Below are 27,490 nucleotides of genomic sequence, written 5' to 3' on the forward strand. Positions count from 1 at the left end.
AAGAACAGAGGTAGAGAGAGTGGCTACAGAGGTGCAGGACCAGCCTGCTGTGGCACTAGCTGCGGCTGATTGTGCTGTTTGCCACTAAGCTTGCTGCATCCTCGGTCAACAGTTGATCACCTTTCCAGTGTTGCTGCTGACCTTTTCATCACAAAACATTTTTGTTCAGTAATGGATATAAATGTGCACAAGCCTATGTGTGAAAGAGCCTGTTGGATTAATGCCATTAAATCATTCAACAGGAAAGGTACCCTGAAGCTCCTGTTAGACCACTAAAATAATACAGTGAAAATTCACTTTGCCCTTGCAGTCTTTATTCAATGACCTGAATACATCAGTAAACTTGTTGAATCAAATGAATTTGTTTACTCGTTAAAATTCTGGAAAATTAAGCAAATACTATGAATTCAAAAGAAAATGCTACTGCCCTTCTTCCTAAATGCTAGGTTAAATTCAGTAAATGCATTCCAGTACCAGGCATTTGAAACACAAATGCAAATAGAAACCTTGTTTTAAACTCCTCTTAATAAAATAGATTACTGTGCAATGGTAAAATCAATGTTATTGATCATATCTATCCTTCCAGTAACAAACTTCAACTCCTATCACATCTGTTTAATTTGACCTTGAATAAGATTTGGGGTAAAATCAATCCCTTGATTCAAACCACAAACACTAAATACAAACAGTACAAAGCAGAAAAAAAGCATGTTGACCGAACCAGTTGTCTCACCAAAGGAAGTCTGAATTCATATTATTGGATGTAATCTAGGCTGTATAATTTATCTTTGTGTGTTCATTTAATGACTTTGTTGTTAGTAATTTTGTTCTCCACAGTCAATCAAGTATCTTGCTGTGGCTGCTCCTAAACTAAAACAGAACACAAGTATTTAGAACTTGTCAGTGATAACATTGTAAATTCCATTGATTTATTCAAGGCTCATATTTGAAGAGCATGCAATTGAGTTAGACCCTCTCCTTGTTAAAGTTATAAAGTTGCCTCGTTGAAAATGGATCATTTCAATAATAATCACTGACCAATAATTCCATAGTTCCAAAATAATTAACTGGATTTTAAATAAGCTTTGCCATAAAATATTTGCTGGTTGAAAATGCATTTTAAATGGTAATTCGAATGATTTATGTCTTAATTATTATAATGCGTTGACTTCCATGATTCACATCTACATTTCTTTGAATAGTCATGACAGGAAAATCCAAGTTTACTTTCAATATAAACCAGGGAGATTTTTCTTTTTGAAATGTTGAATCCTACATATATTTAAAATCTAGTTCCTAATAGGCCCTATTGTTTAAAACTGAAAGAGAAGAGACTGTATTTATTTAATCAAATAGATCATACTATTTATGTGTGAAGAAAGATTTAAAGATCAACAATTATAATACAAGATATATTAAAAATGAAGTATCACCAAAATGCTATAGAGAAATTATGGGAAATAGATTAATGATTTTTTTCATTCATAGTTGAGTTCTGAAAACCTGGTTAACTTGTGTGATAAAAGATAATTTATCTTGACCTACAAAAAAATTTAATTTCTCTCATGTAAACTATTTTGAAATCCTATTTCCCACTGATTTGCCAATTTATTTTAACAAGAGTTACACTGGTTCTTTGGATTATTACTTGGTAGAGATTTATATAACCTCAAAGGAAAATTACTTAGGAATCAGAAAAAGTGATTTTAATTATATGAATTTGGATATGCTTTCTTTTCTTAGTATAATTCTAGTTTTAAGCTCATGAACATTTGACTACTAATGATAGTAGAACCAGATCATGAAAATGTAGAGAAAAATTGAGAAATGTGAGAATCACTTAAAATGAGAAAAAAAAATATTTCAAACCTATGCATCAGCTCCCTGTTCTTTCAGGACATGAAAACCTTTTTTTTTTTTTTTTTTTTTTTTTTTTAAGGTAAGGTATTCCAGTGCTTTGTCATTCTTTTTCTTCTGTTTCCAATAAGCATCCTATTTAAAAAAGAATAATTCCATTAACTTCACTATAATTAGTCTTAAGCACAGAATATTTTACTTTTCTTTAAACTAGTATTGACCATTTTTATTTTATTCACTTTTTGTTCCAAAAGTATACTATAATTCATAGACATATAAAAGACACTTTAAACTTATTTGAGAGATGGAAGGAGAGAGCGAGAGCTCCTATTTGCTGGCTCACTTCTCAGATGCTACCAGTGGCCAAAGCTCAGCCAAAGCCAAGAACCAGGAACTCAAACCAGGTGTCTCACAAAGGTGGCAGTAACCCAATTACTTGAGCTGTTTCCATGGTCCCTACAGTCTACATTGGTGAAAAGTTGGAGTCAGGAACCAGAGCCAGGTATTGAACAAGGTACTACAATGTGGAATACTGGCATCTTAACCATTTGGATTAATGCCTGCCCCAAAAGATATTTTAAACCTCATAATGTAAAATCAGAGCAAAATGGAACACAAATTAAGAGTACCAAGAAAACCAAGAATAGGAATGAATCAAAAACTACATATCATGATAATTTATCTGAGTGTATTATTTAATGAACAGTAGTGTTGTTAATAATATAATTGATTTGAAGGATATGCTAGATAAAATATATATTCCATTTAAATTTATTTTATACTACATATAATTTGTAAAAATAAAGTGTAGAAACATCTAAGAGGCAAAAAAAAAAACTATCTAGTTGTACAAAGAAATAGAATTGAGTTTTTAATATATTAGAAAATACAAATTAATAGAGGGATTATTACAAGAGAATAAACTATGTTTCATAAAAATATTTGTTTATATCTTGTTCTAGAAATCATAAAATTACAATTATTAAATCTATGTATCTTGTCTGAAGAGGTTTTATTGAGGCCTAGTTTGAAAGAATTTATTTAGTTGCATGGGTTTTATCAAAGCGGAAAAATTCCTGAAGTTCAGTAACACAGATTTTCAGTTTTAGCAAAAAATATCCAGGAGGAATTAAACCATCTGGTTTTCCAGCTTAGCACAGAGGTCTCCTAATTTCCCTTTGCTTTCCTAGGTGCCCTGAAAGCCTTCGACCGGAGACGGTGAGGCCATGTCTGCTTCCATGTAGGAAGGACTGTGTTGTGACTGCATTCAGTGACTGGACCCCGTGCCCCTCCTCATGTACGGAAGGTAAGGGCCGCAGAGTTCCAAAGGCTGTCTACCAGGCAGCCCACGTGCTCCGGTACCTGAGTTCTGGCTGGACAGTGTTTGTGAGTCTTCTCCTAGGCTGTGGAATCTTGCGTGGTCTGAATGCCATACCAATTTTGTTTTCCCTCGGAAAAAATCACAGCTTCAGAGTAGCAGACTAATGAGGGGATTTTTGGCTAAAAACTGGCTTGACATTTTGTAATACAGATCAAAATGAAAAATATTTTAGGCTTTCTTTATATGTGAATAATGTTAGCTTTCACATGGTTTCTGTAAGAATGTGTTGTAGTCTTAGATATTTTACAAGGAGTACAGCGTGAGTTTGTCTGTGCACAGTGCTTCAAACCTACTTAATGGCAACAAACAGCATTGGATCGCATTCACCACAGATCCGATTATGCGGCCCCAGGGGCAGAGGGAACTGGCAAATTGTTTCTCTGCCAACGCTCAGTAGTGCCATGAGACCTTTCTAAGATGCACATTGTGCTGTGTTTGGTTTGGTGTATTCCTTACAGAGACTCTGTAATATCATGCAGATACCTTGATAGTTCTCCCTTAGCTCCACAACAAGTGCTTTTCTCTGTGCTGCAGAGATACCAACATCTTCCAAGTGACTTATCTAGTACCTGAGTGAATTTTTTCAGTGTCACAAATGGCACTGTCTCTTCTTTTATTACACTCTTCCAACCAAGAGATACTATTTCCTAAATCATCTTTATGCTTTTATTTTATTTATACCTCTGGACTCTCACTAGAGAGATTCAATTAAGGATCAACTTCTAGTTTAACAAATAACTATTTTAAATTGCCAAAAGATTATTTAAATTCTTTAGACACTATAAGTTTAAAATGGAATGTTTTTACAGTGTTGTCTTCACTTTACATAGTTAAACCTAGGTTCTTTTTGATGCTTATCTGTTGCATATCTTTAAAATATCAAATATAACTAAACTCTTAGCTGGGCAAGCATAGGGAATTCTTAATTTAAAAGTCATTTAAAACATTTAGATAGTTTTGAGCAGGAAAATGGAGCCATAATCATTAACTTTAAAAGTGTTAAAGTCATAAACTTATTCAAAAAAAGTAATTGTCTGACTTTCTCCATATGTTCTTCTCTTACTCATTTATCTTCTTAATATATGATATCTCTTGGCTTCATCACAATCAATAATAGAGTTGTACCTCCTTGTTTGTTAATTGGACTGTGATAATTATTGGTTATTTGTCATTTCACTGAAATAAATTATTCATTACATGGAAATAATATAAATACAAATATTATTCTTGATGTTTTATATTAGCATGCAATAAGGTCATTTACTAAATCCAAAACATATATAATTATGTTTACAATGAAATGATTAATGGAAATTTTAAATGAAAAATTTTTTGAAGATTTTTATTTTGAAAAGCAGAGTTACAGAGAGGAGAGAGTAAAAAAGAGGGTATGCACTTCGATCTGATGGTTCATTCCTCAAATTACCACAATGGCTAGGGCTGGGCCAGGCCTAAGGCAAGAGCCTGGAACTCTGTCTCAATTTGCCATATGGCTTCAGGAACCTAAGCACTTCTGTCATCTTCTGCTGCTTTCTCAGGCATGTTAGCAGGGAGCTGGATCAGAAGCTGAGCAACCTGGAATTGAATGGCATCACAAGCAGTGACATACCCCATTGCACCACAATGCTAGCTCCTAAGTGAAATCTTTGAAAGGGGAAAAAGTCATTTTCTTTTCCTTATGTTAGATGTTCACTTGTATAAAGTATTTTAATATAAAAATGGGAAAGAGGGGACATAGCAAGATAGTTTAGAGTAAGACCATCCATCAGTAATCTCCCCACAGAAACTTCAATTTGAACAGCTTTTCATACATGAAACCATCTTCACAAGAGCTAGGGAGACCAGGTGACAAATGACAGCACTGTTAGCATAATAAGAAAAGATGCATCGAAGAAGGCAAATTTCAGGTAGTCCACACCACCCCTATTCCAATTCCAAGCAATACATCAAGGAAACACCTCGCACTTTAGGGAGGGAGAAGGAATGAATTCCACACCTTAGGCATGGATCCAGGCACAGCCACACAGCCCTGCACCTAAGCCAATTCCTGTAGATGGAAACTCTGAACCCTACCTTGTGACAATCATGCGTGCCTCCCCAGTGGGTCTAACTTGTGTTCCAGCCAACATCACATCTAGCTGGCTACAATTGTCTTAGGCCACAAATAAACCACAGCAGTGTCATTTTTGTAATGTTCCTGTTTTGCCCTGATCTAAGCAGTCTGAAGGCTGTAGACAACCCTGCATTGTGGCCTTCGTGGCCATGTTACTGCCTACCCCATCCCTCCTGCAGCCGTAGGAAGTCAAATCCAGAAAGAGTATTCTCTACTTGGGGGAAGAAGAGGGAGGTACATTCCATGTCCCTCCACAGTGAGGCCAATCCCCAGGCAGAATCCTGCAGTGCCTGGTTAAGGCGAGTGATGCTGTTTCATGCCTCTGGACTCTTCTCAACACCAGGTGGTAGCTTGTGAAGATGTACCATGCTTTTTAAGCACATTCCCAACACACTAGCTGTGAATTTGGGACTCATTTGAGCTTGAGGCTCCCTCTAGTGCAGAAAAAGTGACAATGCACCAACCTGGTCTTGCAATGTAGCTTAGAATTGAAGGACAGGCAAAAAAATCCATTTAATATAAGACTGAAGTAAACAGCTAATCATTCAGTATGGAGAGGCCATCATATGCTAACAAGCATCAGTAACTTTGAAGAAACTGTGACCTTACATAACAGAAAAAAAAAGGACACAGAAATCAATCATAAAGCAATTGATATATATGAATTCTTAGGATGTAAAACAGCTGTTTTAAGGAAATTCAACAAAATTCAGGGAAACCCAGACAATTCAGTGCTTTATTTATAGAATTTTAAGAGAAACATAAGTAGTTTAACAATCAAAAAGAAAGTCTTGAGCTGAGAAGTACACTAAAGAAAATGAAAAACACAATAGATGGCATCAGTAGCAGAACAGATTAGACAAAGTATCAGTAAGTTCAGACAGCACATTTAAAAATACACAGAGAAAATACAAAAAAAGATGATGCAGAGTTAATAAAGCATATAGACTTTGAGCTACATTAAAAGAGTAAATATTTGAGCTACTGGGACTCAGGAAATTTGAGAATACCAAAGGAGTAGAGAACTTTTTCAGAGAGGTCCTAACAAAAAATTTCCAAACCTAGACAAGGGTACACACATACAGTTACAGGAAGGTCAAACATGGTATTCAACTCAACCAAGTCTGCCCCAAAACATAATTTACTGTAAACTCTCAAAGGACAGAGAGAATTCTCCAAGCAGCAATGATAAAGAAAATAATAATGCATGAAAGTATTCCAATTTGCCTGGCAGTGAATTTCTCAGCAGAAACTTTATTGGTTAGAAGAGAGTAGGATGAGCTCTTCACAGTGCTAAGGAAAAACTGCCAAGAAATCCATACCCAGCGTAGGTCTCTGGCACAGCAGTTAAGATGCAATTGAGATACATAACATATCTGAGTGACACAGTTCAAGTTCTATCTTTGTTGCTGAATCCATCTTCCTGCTAATATACAACCAGGGAAGCAGTAGGTGATGACTCGAGTACTTGGGTCCCTGCTACCCATTTGAAGACCCAGATTGAATTCCTGGCTCAAGACTTGAGCTTGGCTCAGCCCCAGCTGCTGTGGCATTTGAGGATTGAACAATAAGAGAAGATCTCTTTCTAGGTATGTCTACATGTATCTATCTCTCTGCCTTTAAAATTGTTTTAAATAATTAAAATAGTAGCATACCCAACAAAGCTGATGGACATGAAAGAGAAGTAAAGATATCATCAAACAAAAGCTGAGAGAATTTTTCAACACCAGACCTAGCCTACAATGAATGCTAAAGGCATTTCATCCAATTAAAAGAAAGAGACATTAATGAGTAAGAAAAAAATACCAGAAGTTATAAAATTCACCTGTAAGAGTAACTATATAGGGGCAAGTGCTGTGTCACAGCGGGTTAAGCCACCACCTGCAGTACCAGCATCCTCTATGGGTGCTAGTTTGAGTCACAGCTTCTCCACTTCCAATATGGCTCCCTGCAATGTGTTTTAGAAAGCAGCAGCAGATGGCCCAAGTCCCTGTGCCCCTGCCATTCACGTGGAAGACCTGGATGAAGCTTCTGGCTCCTGGCTTTGGCTTGGCCCAGCCCCAGTCATTGTGACCACTTGGGGCGTGAACCAATATGTGGAAGATTTCTCTCTCTCTCTCTCTCTCTCTCTCTCCCCCTCTCCCCCCCCACCCTCTAACTCTGATTTTCAAATAAATAAATAAATATTTTTTGAAAAGTGATTATACACACAGATTAAGAATGCTCTAGTCAGTTTGTCTTTATTACAACTAAAACACCTGAGAGAAGCTACTTAGGATAATAGAAGTATATCAGTTTATAATTTTGGAGGATCACCCATTGGTTTAGACATCTGGCAAAGTCAGAGGATGGTGGAGGGATAATTACATGGAAAGCCAGGAGCAGAGAGAGACAGGCAGCATACAGACCTTCTTGCATAAGTCTATAAGTCTCTCCTTATAAAGCCACCATAATTCAATCATAGAGCTCCATGCCAGCGATTTTATACAATTTAAACACTATCCCAGGCTCCACTTTTAGGCACTATATTTGAATTAAGTTCAGTCCTTAAAGTTTGAGTGACATGTGGAGGCTGCAGTGGAAGTTCCACTGAAGTAGTCTTTTTGTTGGTAGACATTCATTCCTAGCTGTGTTTCACTTAGTTCCATAGACCCCAGCTTTGTTTACTGGATTTCCAAGAAACTCTCTGATACCCATGTACTGTATTATGTAATGAGAGAAATATGTAGTAACTTTTTTCCTTAAACTGGACAAAGTGGATCTGTTAGATGCATGTGATCCTTTGTTTGTGAAATTAAGCTTTGGGTGTATTTTAGAAACTGTTAAATTTCTGAGGGTCCGAAACATTTCATATTAGCAATAAAAACAATACCTCTCATTTAAAAAAAAAAGTTCAGTCCTTAGTCCATTAACATTAGAATCTTAGAATCTAGCTCTTTGTTTTTTAAAGATTTAGCTTTCCCAGGCCATAGCAGAGAGCTGGATGGGAAGTGGAGCAGCTGGGTCTTGAACTGGCACCCATATGGATGCTGGCACTTCAGGCCAGGGCGTCAACCTGCTGTACCACAGCACCGGCTCCAAAATCTAGCCCTTAAAACAAGAATGGGCCATCAAAGATGGAGGTACCTTTCTCTGCAGGGAGGAGAGAACTTCCACTTTGATTATGGTCTTGTCTAAATAAGATTGGAGTTGGTGAACTAAAGAGGCTTCTATAGCCATGGCAGCTCAGGATAAGAGCTTCGGGTGATTACTGACACCATAAATAAGAGTGTCAATTGTTAAATCAACAATGGGAGTCACTGTGCACTTACTCCCCAGGTAGGATCTCTGTCCTTAATGTGTTGTACCATGAGAATTAACAGTAAAATTATTACTCAAACAGTACTTTATACTTTGTGTATCTGGGTGCAAACTCTTGAAATTTTTACTTAATATATACAAAGTCGATCTTCTGTATATAAAGATAATTGAAAATAAATCTTGATTAAGAACAGGATGGGAGAAGGAGTGAGAGATGAGATGGTTGCGGGTGGGAGGGTGGTTATGGGGGGGAAAAGCCACTATAATCCAAAAGTTGGACTTTGGAAATTTATATTTGTTAAATAAAAGTTAAAAAAAAAAAAAAAGAAAAGGTTGGCGCCATGGCTCAAATGGCGCCGGCACCCCAGGTTCTAGTCCCAGTCAGGGCACCGGATTCTGTCCTGGTCACTCCTCTTCCAGTCTAGCTCTCTGCTGTGGCTCGGGAGTGCAGTGGAGGATGGCCCAAGTGCTTGGGCCCTGCACCTGCATGGGAGACCAGGAGAAGCACCTGGCTCCTGGCTTCGGATCAGCACGGTGCACTGGCTGCAGCACGCCGGCCACAGTGGCGGCCATTGCGGGGTGAACCAATGGAAAAAGGAAGACCTTTCTCTCTCTCTCTCTCACTGTCCACTCTGCCTGTCAAAAAAAAAAAAAGAAAAAAGAAAAAAGAAAATACATGTGCTTTTCAGATATCCAAACTATTACCTAAACCCTCACAATGATAATGGATTCAATTCAGTAAGAGAAAATAACAATTTAAATATATATACATCCATTATTAGATCCCCTAAATTTATAAATACAAGGCAGCTTCAAAAATTTCATTGAAAAATGGAATTAAAAGACATCTCTTTTGGTTCAATAATTTGTTAACCTATGTATAATTTTTGATAATATACATATTACTGATGAGAATATAAATTCATATATCCATGATGGAAAATAATATGCAGCTTCTTCAGAAAAGATGGAACTCTCAGATCAGTGAGTTATATATATATATATATATATATATATATATATATACATATATATATGTACACACACATATACACACACACATACCCACTGCAGGGTATATATCCAATTTTTTGCACCAAAATTTTTTATTCCATTTTCCATGAACTTTTTGAAGACCCTTCATCTGTATTCAAAGGAAAACTACACACCCATAAAAAGATGAAGTCCTGTCATTTACAACAACAAGGATGGAACTGGAGGTTATTATGTTAACTTAAATAACACAGGCACAGAAAGTCAAATACCACATGATCTCACTCAAGTGGAATCTCAGATAGTTGATCTCATAAAAGTTGAGAGTAGAACTGGTTACCAGAGGTTGGGGAAAGTGAGGAAGAGGAGAGAAGTATAAAGATTGGTTACCAGATACTAAGTTGTCATTAGATTAGTGAGATAAGAGATACAAGTTCTGGTATTCTGTTGCACAGCAAAGTGACTATAGAAATTTCTACTCTATATTTTAAAAAAAAAAGCTATCAGAAAGGACTTCGAATTGTTCAACATCAAGAAATGGTAAATGTTTGAGGCGACAGATATGCTTATCCTGATTTGAATATCATATAACATATACATGTATTGAAATATTACATGGAACCCCATTAATATATAGAATCTTTATATGTCAATTAAAAACAAAATTGTCTTGGTCTAAAATATTTCAAGGAAATAAAATGTTGACATTACATTGATTGTAAGATTGTCACTCATAAGAGTTAGAAATCGGCTAAATTTTTCTCATTTCTTTAGATTTTTATTTGAAAACAATTTGGAATGTGCCCAGAAATTAGAAACTATTTTAATAGCCTTTGAGTTTTCTTCTGTAACTCCTTAAAAATATGTTTGTGATCTTGTTATGCACTGTGCATGTCTGAAAAGGAAAGTAAAATTAAAGTAGTATACCATTCACAAAAGATCATAATTCTAGAAATCAAGTGATTTTTTAAGTTAGTGATATTTACATCAAAGAGAAAGTTATTTGTTATTCTGCTTGATCATTTATAAAATTTTTAAAAGTATGTCAAATGTTACAACTCACCATAGCGCAATTTTAAAAAGCTTTCTGGCAGATAGGTAAGATAATAGATTATGGATGTTATGTATGTGTTAACTGAGTTAGTACTCACCTGTGCATATATGCATACATTATATGCATACATACTTGTTGGATTACTTATTTATGGATTCTGAGTGAGCTTCCACACTGCTGCTCTTTAGGGAAAACATACTTCCTAACATCAAGGAAGTTTTTGACATTGGTTGAAGTATATCACTTTTCTCCACAGACCAAGCAATATAAGACTTCTATGGTTCAGTACAAGATTTAGTGATGACTAGGCTAATCCTCCGCCCACAGCGCTGGTACTCCAGGTTCTAGTCCCGGTTGGGGCGCCGGAATCTGTTCCAGTTGCTCCTCTTCCAGTCCAGCTCTCTGCTGTAGCCCTAGAGTGCAGTGGAGGATGACCCAAGTGCTTGGGCCCTGCACCCGCATGGGAGACCAGGAGGAAGCACCTGGCTCTTGGCTTCAGATCGGCACAGTGCACCAGCCGCAGCGGCCATTTGGGGGGTGAACCAACAGAAGGAAGACCTTTCTCTCTGTCTCTCCCTCTCACTGTCTAACTCTGCCTGTCAAATAAAAAAAAAATTCAGTGATGAAACAGAAAAAATATAAGGAAGGGAAAAGAAAAATCATTATGGGAGGAAATAGTAGGGAAATCTTATTGAAAAGGTGATAGAAGAGATCTTTTTAAAAGAAGAACCACATAAGTGAGGATCAGAAGCATCCGGAAAAATATAGATACCAATGAGAAAGATGTGTTTTTGGGAGATTAACCCATGGATGTATGTAGGAAAATTGCAATGTGAAGTTAGAAAAGAGATCGGATACAAGTAATAGAAGAATGAACCAGACTTACTCTGATATAAAGCAGAAATCGATATTTAGTTTCTGGGCATAGGAAAGAGCTTAATGATGTAATGGAATTAGTCAATGTTGAATCTGATTTGAAACCTGCCTCTGCCACTTAGCAACAGATGACCGTAAGGAATGTACTTAAATTCATCATCCATTGGTTATAATGCTTATGAACTGATTCATGGATTATCTTAGATAATATATGGTAAAGTGCTCTGTGTTTTGTGAACCATTTTCTAATTGACATCCTATTTGTTGTCTACAGTGATTATAAGCTCCTATCAGAAATGCACAGTGCCCTAAATATAGGCAGTGTCAGGTAAATGTTTTAATCTTGCATATCAAAAGTAGTCTTTCTGATAAGTTTAATTATATATTACTGTAGGAAAAGCGTTTAGATAATGTTGAAGAAAACTTACCAATTTGAAAGTCTTGCTGATTATTACCTATTGGGAACTTGCTGATAAATGTATTAACTTTAAGTTCTTCATCGTCATTAAACATTATACACACTATTTTAAGCAATGATTGTTTTCATTCTGCAAAAATTTTTCAAGTGACTGCCTTGTGTCAACCAGCATTCTAAATATAAAGAATTAGCAGTAAATAAGGAAATCAATGCCCCTGCTCTCAGAAGACTTGCAACAAATGTAAGGGAAGATTAACCACTGAGTGTGAAATCAGGAGGTGGCAGCAGGGAGTTTATAGAAAGAGAAGATATGATGCCATTTTGTAGAGTGCAGAAGTTGGCAAGCTACTATTACATAGGAAAATTAAAGACAATATTGTATGCACATTTAGTCATGCATTGAAAGAGATTGCTCAGCACAGTTGCTAGTGTTTCACCTGTCATGTTCAGCTTACTGAGTGCAAGATAAGTGTAGGAAAATAATTAGTTTTGATTAGGGCTGTTGTTTTTCCAGGGGAGAAACAGAGGGTTAAAGATCCAAAGGCATTTGCGAGGGACTGCTTGTAATAATGAGTAGGTAATCTGACTTGGGTTGTAAGGGATGTGAGGTCATGAAGAGGATAGTGAAAACGTGGCAGGGAAATTGTATGGCAGTCTTGACTGTGGTTGACAAATTTTAGTAAGATGAGAAGTGAAGTCGATGAACTGAAGGGTTAGGGGGAAGTTCAGAAGGTAAGATGCTGATGATGAGAGCATAAGAGTTACTGATGATTATAACATCAAGGGATGAACAGAAGAATACTTGATAGAAGATACAAGGAACAGTTATTGGATAGGAGCGATGCAGTAATTCAAAGCCCAGGGCCTTGAATACAACAACCATATGGCTATCAAGCCTAGCAAAATGATGGAAGGGGTTGGCAGAGAAAGCATTGTACTGGGTGGTATTCTGAAGTCACTAATTAATAAAATGTTTCCAGATAATGACCAAAAGGATTTTTTTAACTTTTATTTAATAAATATAATTTCCAAAGTACAGCTTATGGATTACAATGGCTTCCCCCCCCCATAACTTCCCTCCCACCCCCCCCACCCTCTCTCCCCTTCCATTCACATCAAGATTCATTTTCAATTCTCTTTATATACAGAAGATCAGTTTAGTATATATTAAGTAAAGATTTCAACAGTTTGCACCCACAACAAAGAAACACAAAGTGAAACATACTGTTTGAGTACTAGTTATAACATTAAATCACAATGTACAGCACATTAAGGACAGAGATCCTACATGAGGAGTAAGTGCACAGTGACTCCTGTTGTTGACTTAACAAACTGACACTCTTGTTTATGGCGTCAGTAATCACCCTAGGCTCTTATCATGAGTTGCCAAGGCTATGGAAGCCTTTTGAGTTCGCCGACTCTAATCATATTTGGACAAGGTCGTAGTCAAAGTGGAAGTTCTCTCCTCCCTTCAGAGAAAGGTACCTCCTTCTTTGATGACCTGTTCTTTCCACTGGGATCTCACTCGTGGAGATCTTTCTTTTTTTTTTTTTTTTTTTTTTTTTTGCCAGAGTGTCTTGGCTTTCTGTGCCTGAAATACTCTCATGGGCTTTTCAGCTGGATCCGAATGCCTTAAGGCTGATTCTGAGGCCAGAGTGCTGTTTAGGACATCCGCTATTCTATGAGTCAGCTGTGTATCCCACTTCCTATGTTGGATCGTTCTCTCCCTTTTTTATTCAATCAGTTAGTATTTGCAGACACTAGTCTTGTTTATGTGACCCCTTTAACTCTTAGTCCTATCATTATGATCAATTGTGAACAGAAATTGATCACTGACCATAAGGATTTTTGATGGTAAAGTTGACAACAGAAGGTTAGAGAAGCTGGAGGGTTTTTTTTTTTTTTAAGTAGAATAAAGAGGAGAAACTTGGAAATAAACAAGTGGAGCGTGTGTCTACTGGAAGATAACGTGATGCAAATTTTCCAAGAAGAGATTGAATGAGAGAGACCATGTGTTAATATGGCTGTGGTGGCAGAGGGGATAGAAGATGGAGAGGAATGAGAAAATGAGTGGGAAAGTTCATCTTTATAGTTCCGTGGATGTGAATGATGCTGGAAGTCTGAGGGTAAGGGGATGGGGAAGGACTGGTTTCTGTAGTGAGTAACAGGTATGTGAGGAATAATAGATCTAGGTGGATTGGTCTCTTGAAAGGTAGGTCACTGCCCTAAGTCAAATTGTCACTAGCAGACAGCTGTCTTCCCCAAGGCTCCCAAAATGGTGGTGACCAAGGAATGTGATGATGCCAGCTCAGAAATACACTCTGCCAAGCATGAGGCTCTTGGAGAGATGGGGCTATGTTTGGCCTGGCACAGGTCACCTTACCAGGAACAGGTCAATCCTGCCTGTTGTATTTCATACTTCTATATTGAGTCTTCTGGAAACCCTAAACCTCAGCACTCAGCATTAAAAAAAAAAAAAAAAAAAAAAAAAAAAAACTATTATTGGGGCCAACACTGTGGCGCAGTGGGTTGGGCCACCTTCTGCATCTCTGGCATCCCATATGGGCACTGGTTCAAGTTCTGGCTGATCCACTTCTCATCTAGCTCCCTGCTAATGTGCCTGGGAAAGCACTGGAAGACGGCCCAAGTCCTTGGGACCCTGCACCCACATGGGAGACCTGGAAGAAGCTTCTGGCTTTTGCCTGGCCCAGCCCTGACCATTACAGCCATTTGGAGAGTAAACCAACAGATGGAAGATCTCTCTCTGTATCTCCTTTCTCTCTCCCTGTAACTAACTCTGCCTTTCAAATAAATAACTCTTTATAAAAAAAAAAAGGCTATTATTGTATAGTGAGGAAATAAAAACTGGAGGGTGACAGAAGGGGCTATTGTTAGATAGTAGTGCCTGGATGTTTTTTGTGCTGCCATTGAACACTTTTCTGTTTCGCCTGTAGACTGCAGTAACCGAGAATAAGGAGACAGTGGTGTTATAGAAAGCTAGCCTTTTGTTCTGAGGAAAACAAAGCAAGGGCAGCAGGTTAATTTTTTTTTATTGTTTGGTAGGAAGTGGGAATAATACAAGCCTCACTGAAATTACACTGACTTCCACACACAATTTAAAAATGCATAAGAAAGTTGAATATTCCAGGAGAGGTTATAGCAACAGAAAATTAATTTGGAGATGGAGTGTTTCTTTTTAATTTAATCCTTCAGCTACAGTCTAAATTTTAAAAGAGTTTTAAGCTCATTAAAATATGGAGCTGCCTTCCTTTCTAAAAAATCACTTCAAAGAGGTAAAATTACAGTATAGTACTGCAGAAAATGGAATAACAGGATTCCAGAAAGAGCAAAAAGAGTTTTTTGAAAGAATATCCCATCCTCTTTGGAAAATCAATGCTGATAATGAGCAATATTGAGTAGAATGTAGTTTAGTACTCAAACCAATGCATTTGTTAACTTTTTGGCAATTTTCTTAAATTTTCACTAATATTTAAAATAAGAATAATTTGTACATATGAATTGTTTGTAACTCTAATCTTAAAACATACTTATAGTAAAACAATATATTTTATTTCCCAAATTCTGTTTGCATTTATTACTTTGAATGATATAAGAAACATTATAGAGGCCTCCATCTCATGCCCTGAATCAACAGTATATATGAATTACCTCAAAAATCAGAAAACTCCTTTTGCATTTTGCTTTGTGTATGAAACATTTCCCTTTCAATTTCCTATCACTGTATCACTCCAACTTATTTCCATACCACTTTCAGATGAACAAATGAGTTCCACCTGCACTTTAACTCCTTCTATTAAATAATTTCTCCGATGAAATTTATCTTAAGTGTCTTAACATATCTGAAAAATCCTGTAACTGCATGAGAGAGTATGTACTTTCTGATTCTCTGTGCTCCTTCATCATGTAACTGATTTCTGGATAAATATTCGAAGTGTGTATTTTGAGTGGAAACACGCCAGGCAGACTCTTATTTTTCTCAAGCTCGTTATTTCCAATTTTTAAAAAAATGATAGCTTTTTAAAATTAATCCTCATTGCACAAACTTGGTAACCAATGCCATCTCACTAGTCAAAGTGATCAGTTTCAGTTAATAATTTATCATAATGATAAGATTAAGAGTCAAAAGGATCACATAAACAATACTAGTGTCTGCTAATACTAACTGATAGAATCAAAAAGGAGAGTATGATCCAACATGGGAAGGGGATACACAGCAGACTCATAGAATAGCAGATGTCCTAAACAGCACTCTGGCCTTGGAATCAGCCCTTAAGGCATTTGGATCCAGCTGAAAAGCCCATGAGAGTGTTTCGGGCATGGAAAGCCAAGACACTGTTGCAAAATATAAAATAAAATGACCTAAATGAAAGATCTCTCTGAGTGAGATCCCAGTGGAAAGAACGGGCCATCAAAGAAGGAGGTACCTTTCTCTGCAGGTAGGAGAGAACTTCCACTTTGATTATGGCCTCATCTAAGTAAGATCGGAGTTGGTGAACTCAGAGGCTTCCATAGCCACAGTAGCTCATGATAAGAGCCTCAGGTGATTACTGATGTCATAAATAAGTGTCAGTTGTTAAACCAGCAACAGGAATCACTGTGCACTTACTCCCCAGGTAGGATCTCTTTCCTTAATGTCTTGTACTATATGAATTAATGGCATAACTATTACTCAAACAGTACTTTATACTTCGTGTATCTGTGTGGGTACAAACTGTTGAAGTTTTTACTTAATATATACAAAGTCGATCTTCTATATATAAAGATAATTGAAAATGAATCTTGATGAAGAACGGGATGGGAGAAGGAGTGGGAGATGGGAAGGTTGCGAGTGGGAGGGTGGTTATGGGGGGGGGGCGCTATAATCCAAAAGTTGTACTTTGTAAATTCACATTTATTTAATAAAAGTTAAAAAAAATATTATTTATTTGAAAGGCCAAAGATACAGAGAAAGAGAAGGGAGAGGCGGAGAGAGATCTTCCATCCGCCGGTTCACTCCCCAGATGGCCTCAAAATCAGGGCTAGGCCAGACTGAAGCCTGGAGCAGCAGTTTCTTCCAGGTCCTCATGTGAGTGCAGGGGCTTAAGCACTTGGGCCATCTTCCTCTGCTTTCCCAGGTACATTAGCAGAGAGCTGGATCGGAAATGGAGCAGCCAGGCCTTGAGCCGGTGCCCATATGGGATGCCAAAACTACAGGCAGTGGCTCAAATACAACATGTTTTAAACACGGACATGTAACTCCTTAGTAAGATAAAATACAGAGTTTGTCATATTAGATACAAGATACACCATCACTTAGTCTTCAAACATCATTGCACTGTTAACTCTCATAATTTGACAAAGGATTCATAAAATTATCTGCAGACTAGTTTTAACTGACAAATAACATCTTTAGGCAGAGTTGACTTTCGTAAACTATTTGTTATATTTGAATATTACAAACATTACTTGTATTAGCAGTAGTGGTGCAGCTGGAGGGTATGGCACCATCTCCAGGCTGCACAATGAAAAGCACCATTAGTATGGTGGAACTTGTGGCCCCTTCCAAGGCCGAAACTGTTAAGGCCTGCAGATGTCGGCCCATGCATTCCCCTGTGCTTGTGATCGACTGGGAATCAGGATTTCCTCTGTTAGATTGAATGGATCAATGACGATAACCTGAAAGAATTTGTCCGTGGAATCTTCTCCAAATCCAGTAACAATTCAGGACTCTAGAGCTCCACAGTGGTACCTGGCTCATGCTTGGGCAACAGAGTGAAGGCTTTGTGTAAACTTCAGCTGGTTAATGTCTTGATGGACAGGTTTGCTGTAGGTTGTACCCTTAGGAACTGGGCGTGTGCAGCCACCACAGCACACACGAATCCTACACATGACATAAATTTGCTTGCTCTTGTATGCCAATCTGTGCACCTTCATGGGCCAGGTGGGCAGGGCACCTCCTGGAGCACCGAGAGCTGGCAGTCCCCTAGAGAGAGTACAGCACAGGGAGCTGGCGGGATGGTCAGGAAAAAGTGCATCGCATCGGCTGCCTCTTTCTCCATAGCTCCTGGATGTACTTCTGTGCACCCATCCTGCCTTCCCTGATGGTTGCCGGCAGAGAAAAGTGTATTTTCCTTTTTTAACGTGTGCTGTAGCTCTCCCTTTGTCTGTACCTCTTTGTGTGCACTCAGCTCCAAGGACTCTCTAACCTGGATGAACTCTATAGTGCCATTATATTGAGTGCACAAGCAATTTCTTAACTGCGATCTGAGAAGAAACGGAACTCCCAGTGGGTAGAAACATGGATGTCATGACATTTCCTGTGTAACCCATCGAACTGGCTGTCTGGGTGTTACAGCGTTGAAGCATTCTTCCTTAATCAGGTCACTATCTCTATCGTATAAGCTGCACAGGGTTAAGGAATTTGAACTTTTTATGAGACTAAATGGAATCAATTAAAGAAGTGAGAAGAGTCATCACAGCCTTAGATATCTAGCACGAGCTTTTTGCTTTCAAGTTAACAAGCAAAGTAGAATGGAAGCACTAATGTTTGGTCACTGCCTCCCAAAACGTGACAGCCCAGGCTAAGCGCCAGGTGGCATTCAAATAGTTAATGACTCAGCTTCAGTCTATAAGGTGCTACTGATGCTGAACTCACTGCTCCCTGCTCTCAGCGCACTGCTTGGTCCTAATCTCCTGTTAGTATTCTGTCTGCAGGCTGAGAAAAGCTGGAGAGTGATTGACTCTAATAGTTTTGACCACTTGGGAAGTAAAGACCCATTTGTCTGGCTCTTCTTCTTTTCCCTATAAAGAATAAATAAATAAAAACCTTCCTTGCCCCAGTGCTAAACTAATGTCAAGAATAACCATTTAGCTTATATACTTATTTTTTTTAATTAAAGGCAGATGGTAAACATAAAACAAGGAAAAACAGAAAATGTGAACTACGAATAGAGCCAGGTAGTGAATTGTGTTTGGGGCAAGGGGCAGGTTGAAGGGGAGCTCCAGCAGTTCAGCAGAAAATGAGCTCTGAGATTCTGGTGACCAAAACAAAACATAGAAGCACGATAATTTCTTAACAGATTATCAAGGGAAATGTGTTTCCAGCTCTGAATTACAGAGGAATTTATCACCTGGGCCTTAAAAAAAGAGAGTGATTTGGATATTAGGAGTATAATGGACAGAATCTGCATTAACAATTTATTAAAATTCCTGTTGATTCGTATATCTTCCCTGGATTAATCATATTTAATTTGTTAAGTTTGATACTGGCATTGTTAAAAAGTCCATGAAATTTTTTTCAAATACTTTAATTTTCTGCTGCCAAAGCTTCCAGCCCCCAATTCCCTACTCTATTACCCATAGTATTTCATTTATTCATTAAAATAGTTAATACAATTAGTAGTAGTACAGGTCCCTCCCCTCCAATGGGAATAATCCTAAAAAGCTGCATGAGAACCCAGAATTTTAAATTGGGATAATATATACAAAGTAATTTATTCTAATATATCCCAAACCTAGTTCTTCATCACAATTACCTAAGTTTTTAGAAATCAAATCCCAATCCCAGTTCCCAGTGGTTCTGGGTATAGACTCAGAAATCCGTTGGTGTTTTTGTTGTTCTTTTTAATGACATTCACCTGTGTAGCCAGGTAGTTGGGCCTCTATTCAGATCCGTTCCCCATCTAACACAGAATCCTCTTTTTCTAAGACTAGAGTCAGTTACCTAACCCATGTTGACTTTAAGAGAAAAGATGCTCCGTGATGGAAAAGTTCTAATTGTGGAATCATATTTTCCACTACTAACTTTAAATTTTCTTCATTTTATTTCTGATTAGGCCAGCGCCGCGGCTCACTAGGCTAATCCTCTGCCTTGCGGCACCGGCACACTGGGTTCTAGTCCCGGTCAGGGCACCGATCCTCTTCCAGTCTAGCTCTCTGCTGTGGCCCGGGAGGGCAGTGGAGGATGGCCCAAGTGCTTGGGCCCTGCACCCCCATGGAGACCAGGATAAGCGCCTGGCTCCTGCCTTCGGATCAGCGTGGTGCGCTGGCCGCAGCGCGCTGGCCGTGGCGGCCATTGGAGGGTGAACCAACGGCAAAGGAAGACCTTTCTCTCTGTCTCTCTCTCACTGTTCACTCTGCCTGTCAAAAATTAAAAAAAAAAAAAATATTTCTGATTAAACATTCATTGTTATGGTTTGTGAACCCTTTAAAATTTGTCTTCTTATAATCTGTGTATCAAATATGTAGTGCCTTGCAAAAGAATGTAAATGCTTCCCAAGAACTCAATTTACTTAATTATATAGGAAATTATTTTGTAAGTAAAACCACACCATGTGGATATTCATCCTTAATGTGTGTATATTGTAAGTTGAAATATATTTTATTAAAGTTGAAAACATTGTTATAATGTTAAAAATTTTGAGTGGCCTTATTAATACTGTCAAATTGATATGTTTATGGAAGGTGAGTCTAAATTTTTGTTTTTAGCATAACTTGGAGTTATTTACTTTTAGTAATTATTACTGTTTTGACTGCCTCTCTGAAAAGTCTGCCTTTAGGAAACGGTTTTCATATTGCAGCTTAGAGCCTTGATGGTTAGAATGTAACCTGCATTGAAGATTCTGGGCTTTTTATCATGAATAACAAATGACTGGAATAATTCACAAGTTATGCATTTTCAATTAAGTTATAACAAATAAAATTTCACGTTGTAATAGTGAGTCTATCCTTCTAAAGAAGATTCGGTATGTGTGTATGAGTCCGGTGTGATAAGCAAGGCCATGTGGAATGGCACGAAAAATAAACTTAAGGTAGAGGAAAGTAATTTCATGAGATCTGTCACACTTCTCTAGGGGAAAGAAATATACAAAGCCGCAATTATTTTGTAACTGCATATGAAGAAGACCAGTTGATTGTGTAACTGCTTCTCTGTTCTTTACATTTTTAAGTATACACTGGTTGGGTTTTTCATGTAAGTAGTCTTAGAGAGAATTGATACATGATTAGACTAGGTGAGGTCTCTCACTCAGGGATGTCACAGCACACATTGCTGGAAGCAGGGTGCGTTCTGCATGCAGGCTGATGTTTGGAGGTGGGTTTATCGGTGCAGAGGACAGACGTTAACAAGCTGCCTCATTCCAGGGGACACTGGAGGCAGGAAGCAGTCAAGGCATCGGGTCATCATCCAGCTGCCAGCCAACGGAGGCCGGGACTGCACGGATCCCCTCTATGAAGAGAAAGTGTGCGAGGCCCCTCAAGTGTGTCAGAGCTACAGGTAACAGAATTACAGAAAAACCTGGAGAGCAGTGTCCTGAAAAAGTGGTTGACATCCGAGAAGTTGGAGATGTTTGTGTCTGTAGCTGCCACTCCTTGCCTCTTCCGGAGTGCTAATCTGATACTACAATTGTCTCCAAAAAGGCAAACACTTGTAAAATCTCCGAGCTGTCATTAGCTCCAGCAGTTTGGGGAGAATCTTATGTTGATAGAAACTGTCAGAAATGCAGAAAACCACTTGATAATTATGAAGCACATGTGTTTTTGGACGTGTTTCTTTTCCACTTAGGAGAATTAGCCTAACCACTTCTTCCCTGGCTCCAAGGAGCGCCTGTTTCTCATAAATGCTGGCATTCTGGTTCAAGAAATGACATCCTTTATCTCCATGATGCAAACAAGATGTCTGTTCTATTCATTTATGATCACTCCAAAGAAAATTATAATTATTGAAGCTTGATAATTTATTGATAATATATCAGATAAATTGATAATTTATCAGAGAAATCTGGACCCTTTTCCATTAGGGCAGAAAATATCTCATTCAGATTTGATGTATATAACTGAAACCCTGACAACAAATGAAATATTATAGCATCAATTAGTGGAATATATAATCAAAAAATAATAATTTAAGATGAAATTCATGACAGATTTACCATTTTAGTACATATATCTTTAACTCCAAGATGGTAAGTAGTATAATTGTATGTTTGCTTTATCAATATTGACAAGTTTGACCAAATGTGTTTATTTTTTAAATTTGTTTTTATGAAGTATATAATAATTACAGCTGCTGAGTTACTCCTACAACGGCAACCAAAAGAACACTGTACAAAAGACTCATGAATTAATGCAGTTTTGTAACTTGAATAAGGATAAATAGGCCTTAGATAAATGGTCTGCACCACATCAGGCAGCTCTTGATAGTCCTGGTCATTGAAGAAGCTCAGTGGTATCTTCCACTCCAGCAGACTCTGACAGCGCTGCACTCTTCTCTCCACTGCCATACAGAGTACTGTCATAGTTAATGTTTCTTACAATGTCTTGATGAAGATCTAAGTTAATCTAGATAGGACTGAGCATTGTGAAATAACTTCCTGTTTGCAGTAACCAAAGTCACGTTGCCATGCTGCTCCATCTCTGATTTATGCGGCATTTTTGCTTTCTCTCTATTGGACTTTTTCTTATAGGTGGAAGACGCACAAATGGCGCAGGTGCCAATTAGTCCCTTGGAGCGTGCAGCAGGACAGCCCTGGAGCACAAGAAGGCTGTGGGCCTGGACGGCAGGCGAGAGGTAAAAACCCACTGCATAGTTTCCTTGCTTTTCACTTCTCCACCATCAACAACTTGACCACTGTCCTTAGCTTTGCCACGCTGATGCTGTGCTTAGCAGAGTGAAGCAGACATGAATCTTCCAGGACCCGTTCACAAAACACCAGGACATGGAATCTTGTTTTTGTAAATCATATCCTTTGTTCTTTAACAATAGCCCATAGCTCCTGTATTTCTTCCTCATTGATAACTGGAAGAAATTCAGGCCCAAGCTTTGGTTATGACATAGATGGTATATCTTTACTTTTTATTTTTATTTTTTTATTTTTTTTTGACAGGTAGAGTGGACAGTGAGAGAGAGACAGAGAGAAAGGTCTTCCTTTTGCCGTTGGTTCACCCTCCAATGGCTGCCGCGGTAGCGCGCTGCGGGCGGCGCACTGCGCTGTTCCGATGGCAGGAGCCAGGTGCTTCTCCTGGTCTCCCATGGGGTGCAGGGCCCAAGGACTTGGGCCATCCTCCACTGCACTCCCTGGCCACAGCAGAGAGCTGGCCTGGAAGAGGGGCAACCGGGACAGGATCGGTGCCCCGACCAGGACTAGAACCCGGTGTGCCGGCGCCGCAAGGCGGAGGATTAGCCTAGTGAGTTGCGGCGCCGGCCGACATAGATGGTATATCAAAGCTTATTTTTTAAAAATCTTATTTAATTTTTTTTTTGACAGGCAGAGTGGACAGAGAGAGAAACAGAGAGAAAGGTCTTCCTTTTGTCATTGGTTCACCCTCCAATGGCCACCACGGCCAGCGCACCGCGCTGATCCGAAGGCAGGAGCCAGGTGCTTCTCCTGGTCTCCCATGGGGTGCAGGGCCCAAACACTTGGGCCATCCTCCAGTGCACTCCCTGGCCACAGCAGAGAGCTGGCCTGGAAGAGGGGCAACCGGGACAGAATCCAGCACCCCGACCAGGACTAAAATCTGGTGTGCCAGCGCCGCAGGCGGAGAATTAGCCTAGTGAGCCACAGCACCAGCAAAAATCTTATTTAATTTATTTGAAAGAGATATCAATTGTTTCCATCCAGTGGTTCACTTTCTAAGCAGGTGTAATAGCCAAGGCTGGAGCAGGCCAAAGCAAAGAGCCAGGAACTGTATCTGGTCTCTCATGCAGATGCAGGGTCCCAAGGATTTGAGCCATCTGCCTCTGTTTTCCTAGGCGTAAATAGCAGGGAGCCAGATCGGAAGTAGAGCAGCCAGAACTTGAACTGGCACTCCAATGTGGGATTCTGTGGGATTCTGACATTGCAGTTGGCAGCTTAACCCACTGTGCCACAGTACTAGCCACTTGGTTGGTTTTTGAATCAAGGTTTCCATAGCACTTTCCTTTTGACACAGTCACCTATATGCATTATATGTGTGCATACAGACAGCATAATATAATTGGTCAGCTTTCCCAGAAGTTCTGGGCAATAGCATTCCTAACACTGTCATGGTTATGCACGATTCTGTTTGTATTCAGGAGTGGGTTTTTTCTTTAATGGCAGATTTATTTACTCAAAATTTGCCACGTGTGAACTGCAAACTGTTTGCACTACCAGATAACATGAAATCTTACAGAAAAGGGTGATGGAAATATTTCAAGCTTGCAAAAATAAATATTATATGGCATACCTAAGTCCCAACCTTTGCAACATGTTGTTTGTACATGTAGCAAATTCAGTCTTTAGAGAGCACATGATGGTTTTTACATATATTTACTTTTAGCATATATTTCCTGCCATATGCTTAAAAATATACCTTTGGGCCAGCGCTGTGGCATAGGGAAAAAAAAGTCATCACCTACAGTTCCAGCTCCCATATGGGTGCCGGTTCCAGCCCCGGCTGCTCCTCTTCTGATCCAGCTCTCTGCTATGGCCTGGGATAGCAGTAGAAGATGGCCCAAGTTCTTGAACCCTGCACCCACAGGAATTTTCTCAAAATTTAAAAAATTGTCATTTTCCATAGCAAAAAAAATGAGCTCTCAAATCATATAAACAAAAACTAGAATTCTATTCTACACATTCAGACTTCAATCATTATAAAATGTGTAACTACAAGTGAGGTGGTAAAATGTCATAATGAATTAAAGAAATGTGGTTGTATATTCAATTACATATTAAAGTACATTTTAAAAAATGATTTATTTTATTTGAAAGGCAGAGTTACAGAGAGGCAGAGGCAGAGGCAGAGAGAGAGAGAGAGAGAGGTCTTCCATCTGCTGGTTCACTCCCCAGATGGCTGCAATGGCCAGAGCTGGGGTGATCTGGAGCCAGGAGCTACTTCTGGGTCTCCCACATTGGTGGAGGGGTCCAAAGACTTGGGCCATCTTCTGCTACTTTCCCAGGCACAGTAGCAGGGAGCTGGATCAGAAGTGGAGCAGCTAAGACTCAAGATTCAAGCCAGTGTCCATATGAGATGCCGGCGCTGCAGTTAGCAGCTTAACCCACTATGCCACAGTGCCAGCCCCAGGACATCAGTGTCACCAAGCAGACCAAATGCCCATCCTTAGGATTTTATTTTATATGAGCTTCAGGTGAAAATAACTCTGGTTTCCCTTTCCAGTTGTGGAGATTTGGGCATTATAGATTTGGAAGTCTTTCTCCCCACTATAAATTACTCTTTTAAAAATTGAATGAAGGGGCCGGTTACCCACTTTTTCTATATCAAAGGGCGTTTGGCTTCCTTGGGGCTATTTTAGTACTTTTTCCTGCCTTTCTGATGATTCCATTCTTGGTTTTCTATTACTGGTCCCTTTTCCTCTGCCTGTACTTATGTAATGCTTTCTAATCTTGGCATACTTGTCAGACTGCTTATGTTATCTTGGCAATTTTATCCACTTTCAGGAAATCTGCAAAGAGAAAGTTGCAATATAACAAGTGCTTTCTGCATAAATATACTCAGAAGAACCCCTTACCTTCCATAGGAAGACAATCTTTTCTTTGTTGCCTTACTAGATGAAGATTGGTTTTTTCAGTGCCTATATTTCTGCAGAAACATGAAATGGGAACATTAAGAGTAAAAGTCTTTTTGCTAATGGCAGGAAAGCAAAATTTTCTTCCTTTAATGTTCATGGTTGTTTTCAGAACTCTGCAGGATTGACAGGCCAAATGCTTGCTATTTTCATCTTTGTCTTTAAATCATCAGGGACTTTAAAAAATAGAGTGTGCTGTTTTTTGATGATTAAAATAATTATGTAGTAAGCATTAAATCAATTGGCAAAGATTATAGAGAAGCTACTTCCCATCCTCTCTAAGTACATCAGACTTTCTAATTCCAATTACTCATGTAACTGAGATTGCATTCAAAAGACCAATACAAAAACCCATGTGTTTGAAAGCATGGAGATTTAAACCAGGGAACTCATGTTTGTTAGGGAAATGAGATGTCTTTGTTAACATCACTCTCAAGCAGGAGTTTAAAACTAAAGCCAATCAATTACAAAAAAAGGAAAGACTCAAAGAGCGAACTTAGACTTGACTTGTGCCATATTAGCATAAGCAGAAGGGGGGAAAGAATACAAAATAAGATCAATTTCATGAGATAAGCATTTGAGGTAAGAGAAATAATAAATGTGTTTATAGAAAGTGGGTATATTGAAACCTTGAAGATGTGCGTTGGAGCCTGGGAGGATTTTGTGGAGGGCTATCAACGTCAGGATCAGTATTTTAGACCTTGCTCAGTAAGTGGTAGGAGTAAGGGCCTGATGAAAGCAGTGTTTTATCTGTCAGCATGACAGAATAAATTAGAAAGATAAGACACGTGGGCCTGAATGCCAGCCAGGACACTGTAGCAGTGCAAGGCTAGAGGAATAGGAACTCAGAGTGGAGCCACAGTAGTGGAAATGGGCAGAAATAAATGGACTTTGAACTTGGGATAGTAGAAAATATCTTTAGGCCGGCGCCGTGGCTTAACAGGCTAATCCTCCACCTTGCGGCACTGGCACACCGGTTCTAGTCCCGGTTGGAGTGCCAGATTCTATCCCAGTTGCCCCTCTTCCAGGCCAGCTCTCTGCTATGGCCCGGGAAGGCAGTGGAGGATGGCCCAAGTCCTTGGGCCCTGCACCCGCATGGGAGACCAGGAGAAGCACCTGGCTCCTGGCTTTGGATCAGCACGATGCGCCAGCCGCAGTGGCCATTGGAGGGTGAACCAATGGCAAAAAGGAAGACCTTTCTCTCTGTCTCTCTCTCTCACTATCCACTCTGCCTGTCAAAAAAATATATATATATCTTTAGAGTTTAGTGGCAGACAATAAAAGGAGTGGTAGAAATAAGAAGTCAATGATGAACATGTGACTCTTTAACTCCAACATGTTCTGCTTAAGAATGGTTACATGGCTGAAAATTCTTAGGTCTGAAAATAGAGCTAATTTTAGAAAGTATATACTGTATATTTTACATCTAAGAGCACAGGAGGATAACCAAGTGGAATTAGCTAAGTATGCATTTGAAATGTAGAAATGTAGCTGCAAAAGATAACTTAAGATGGCAGATAGAAATGTTACCAAGCCAAAAAATTAATCTTTCTCTTTTAGCACATATCAGAAAGCCAATCACTGAAGCTACAGTATTTTGTTGTTTGTTTGTTTTGTAGAAACTTGTGTTACGAGGCAGTCAAGCTAGGATTCAGGAATAATGCTCAAATCAGTCTCCTCAATTAGGGATGTGGGTTAAGTTTTTATATATTAGGTAGGAGGGAGCAGGTATACAGAAAAATTGGTAAGGAAAGTTCTGATTGGAAGCCTTGGAATCAATCAGGCCAGCTTAGGGCTATCATGTTTTAAGGAGGTTACCTAAGAAAGCAGGAACTTAAAGGGGCAGCCCAGTATAACAAATTTGGGTAACATTTCCATAAAGTGATTTGTTGAAGCCATAGAAAGAGCCAAGGTCTCCAAGATATATGTATGCATTTGAGTAAAAGTAGCTATTA

At 38.8% G+C, this 27,490-nt stretch overlaps 1 protein-coding gene across 1 annotated transcript in view; it reads left to right on the forward strand.

Moving 5' to 3' along the window:
- Positions 1–27,490, forward strand: part of THSD7A (thrombospondin type 1 domain containing 7A) — a 449,664-nt gene that overhangs the window by 354,454 nt on the left and 67,720 nt on the right. The window contains exons 9-11 of the mRNA XM_062178382.1: positions 3,048–3,163; positions 21,134–21,266; positions 22,456–22,559. Of these exons, the coding sequence (XP_062034366.1) occupies positions 3,048–3,163; positions 21,134–21,266; positions 22,456–22,559 (353 nt within the window). The remainder of the gene's footprint in view (positions 1–3,047; positions 3,164–21,133; positions 21,267–22,455; positions 22,560–27,490) is intronic.

The sequence above is a fragment of the Lepus europaeus genome, chromosome 20, assembly GCF_033115175.1.
Source record: "Lepus europaeus isolate LE1 chromosome 20, mLepTim1.pri, whole genome shotgun sequence".
Taxonomy (NCBI): domain Eukaryota; kingdom Metazoa; phylum Chordata; class Mammalia; order Lagomorpha; family Leporidae; genus Lepus; species Lepus europaeus.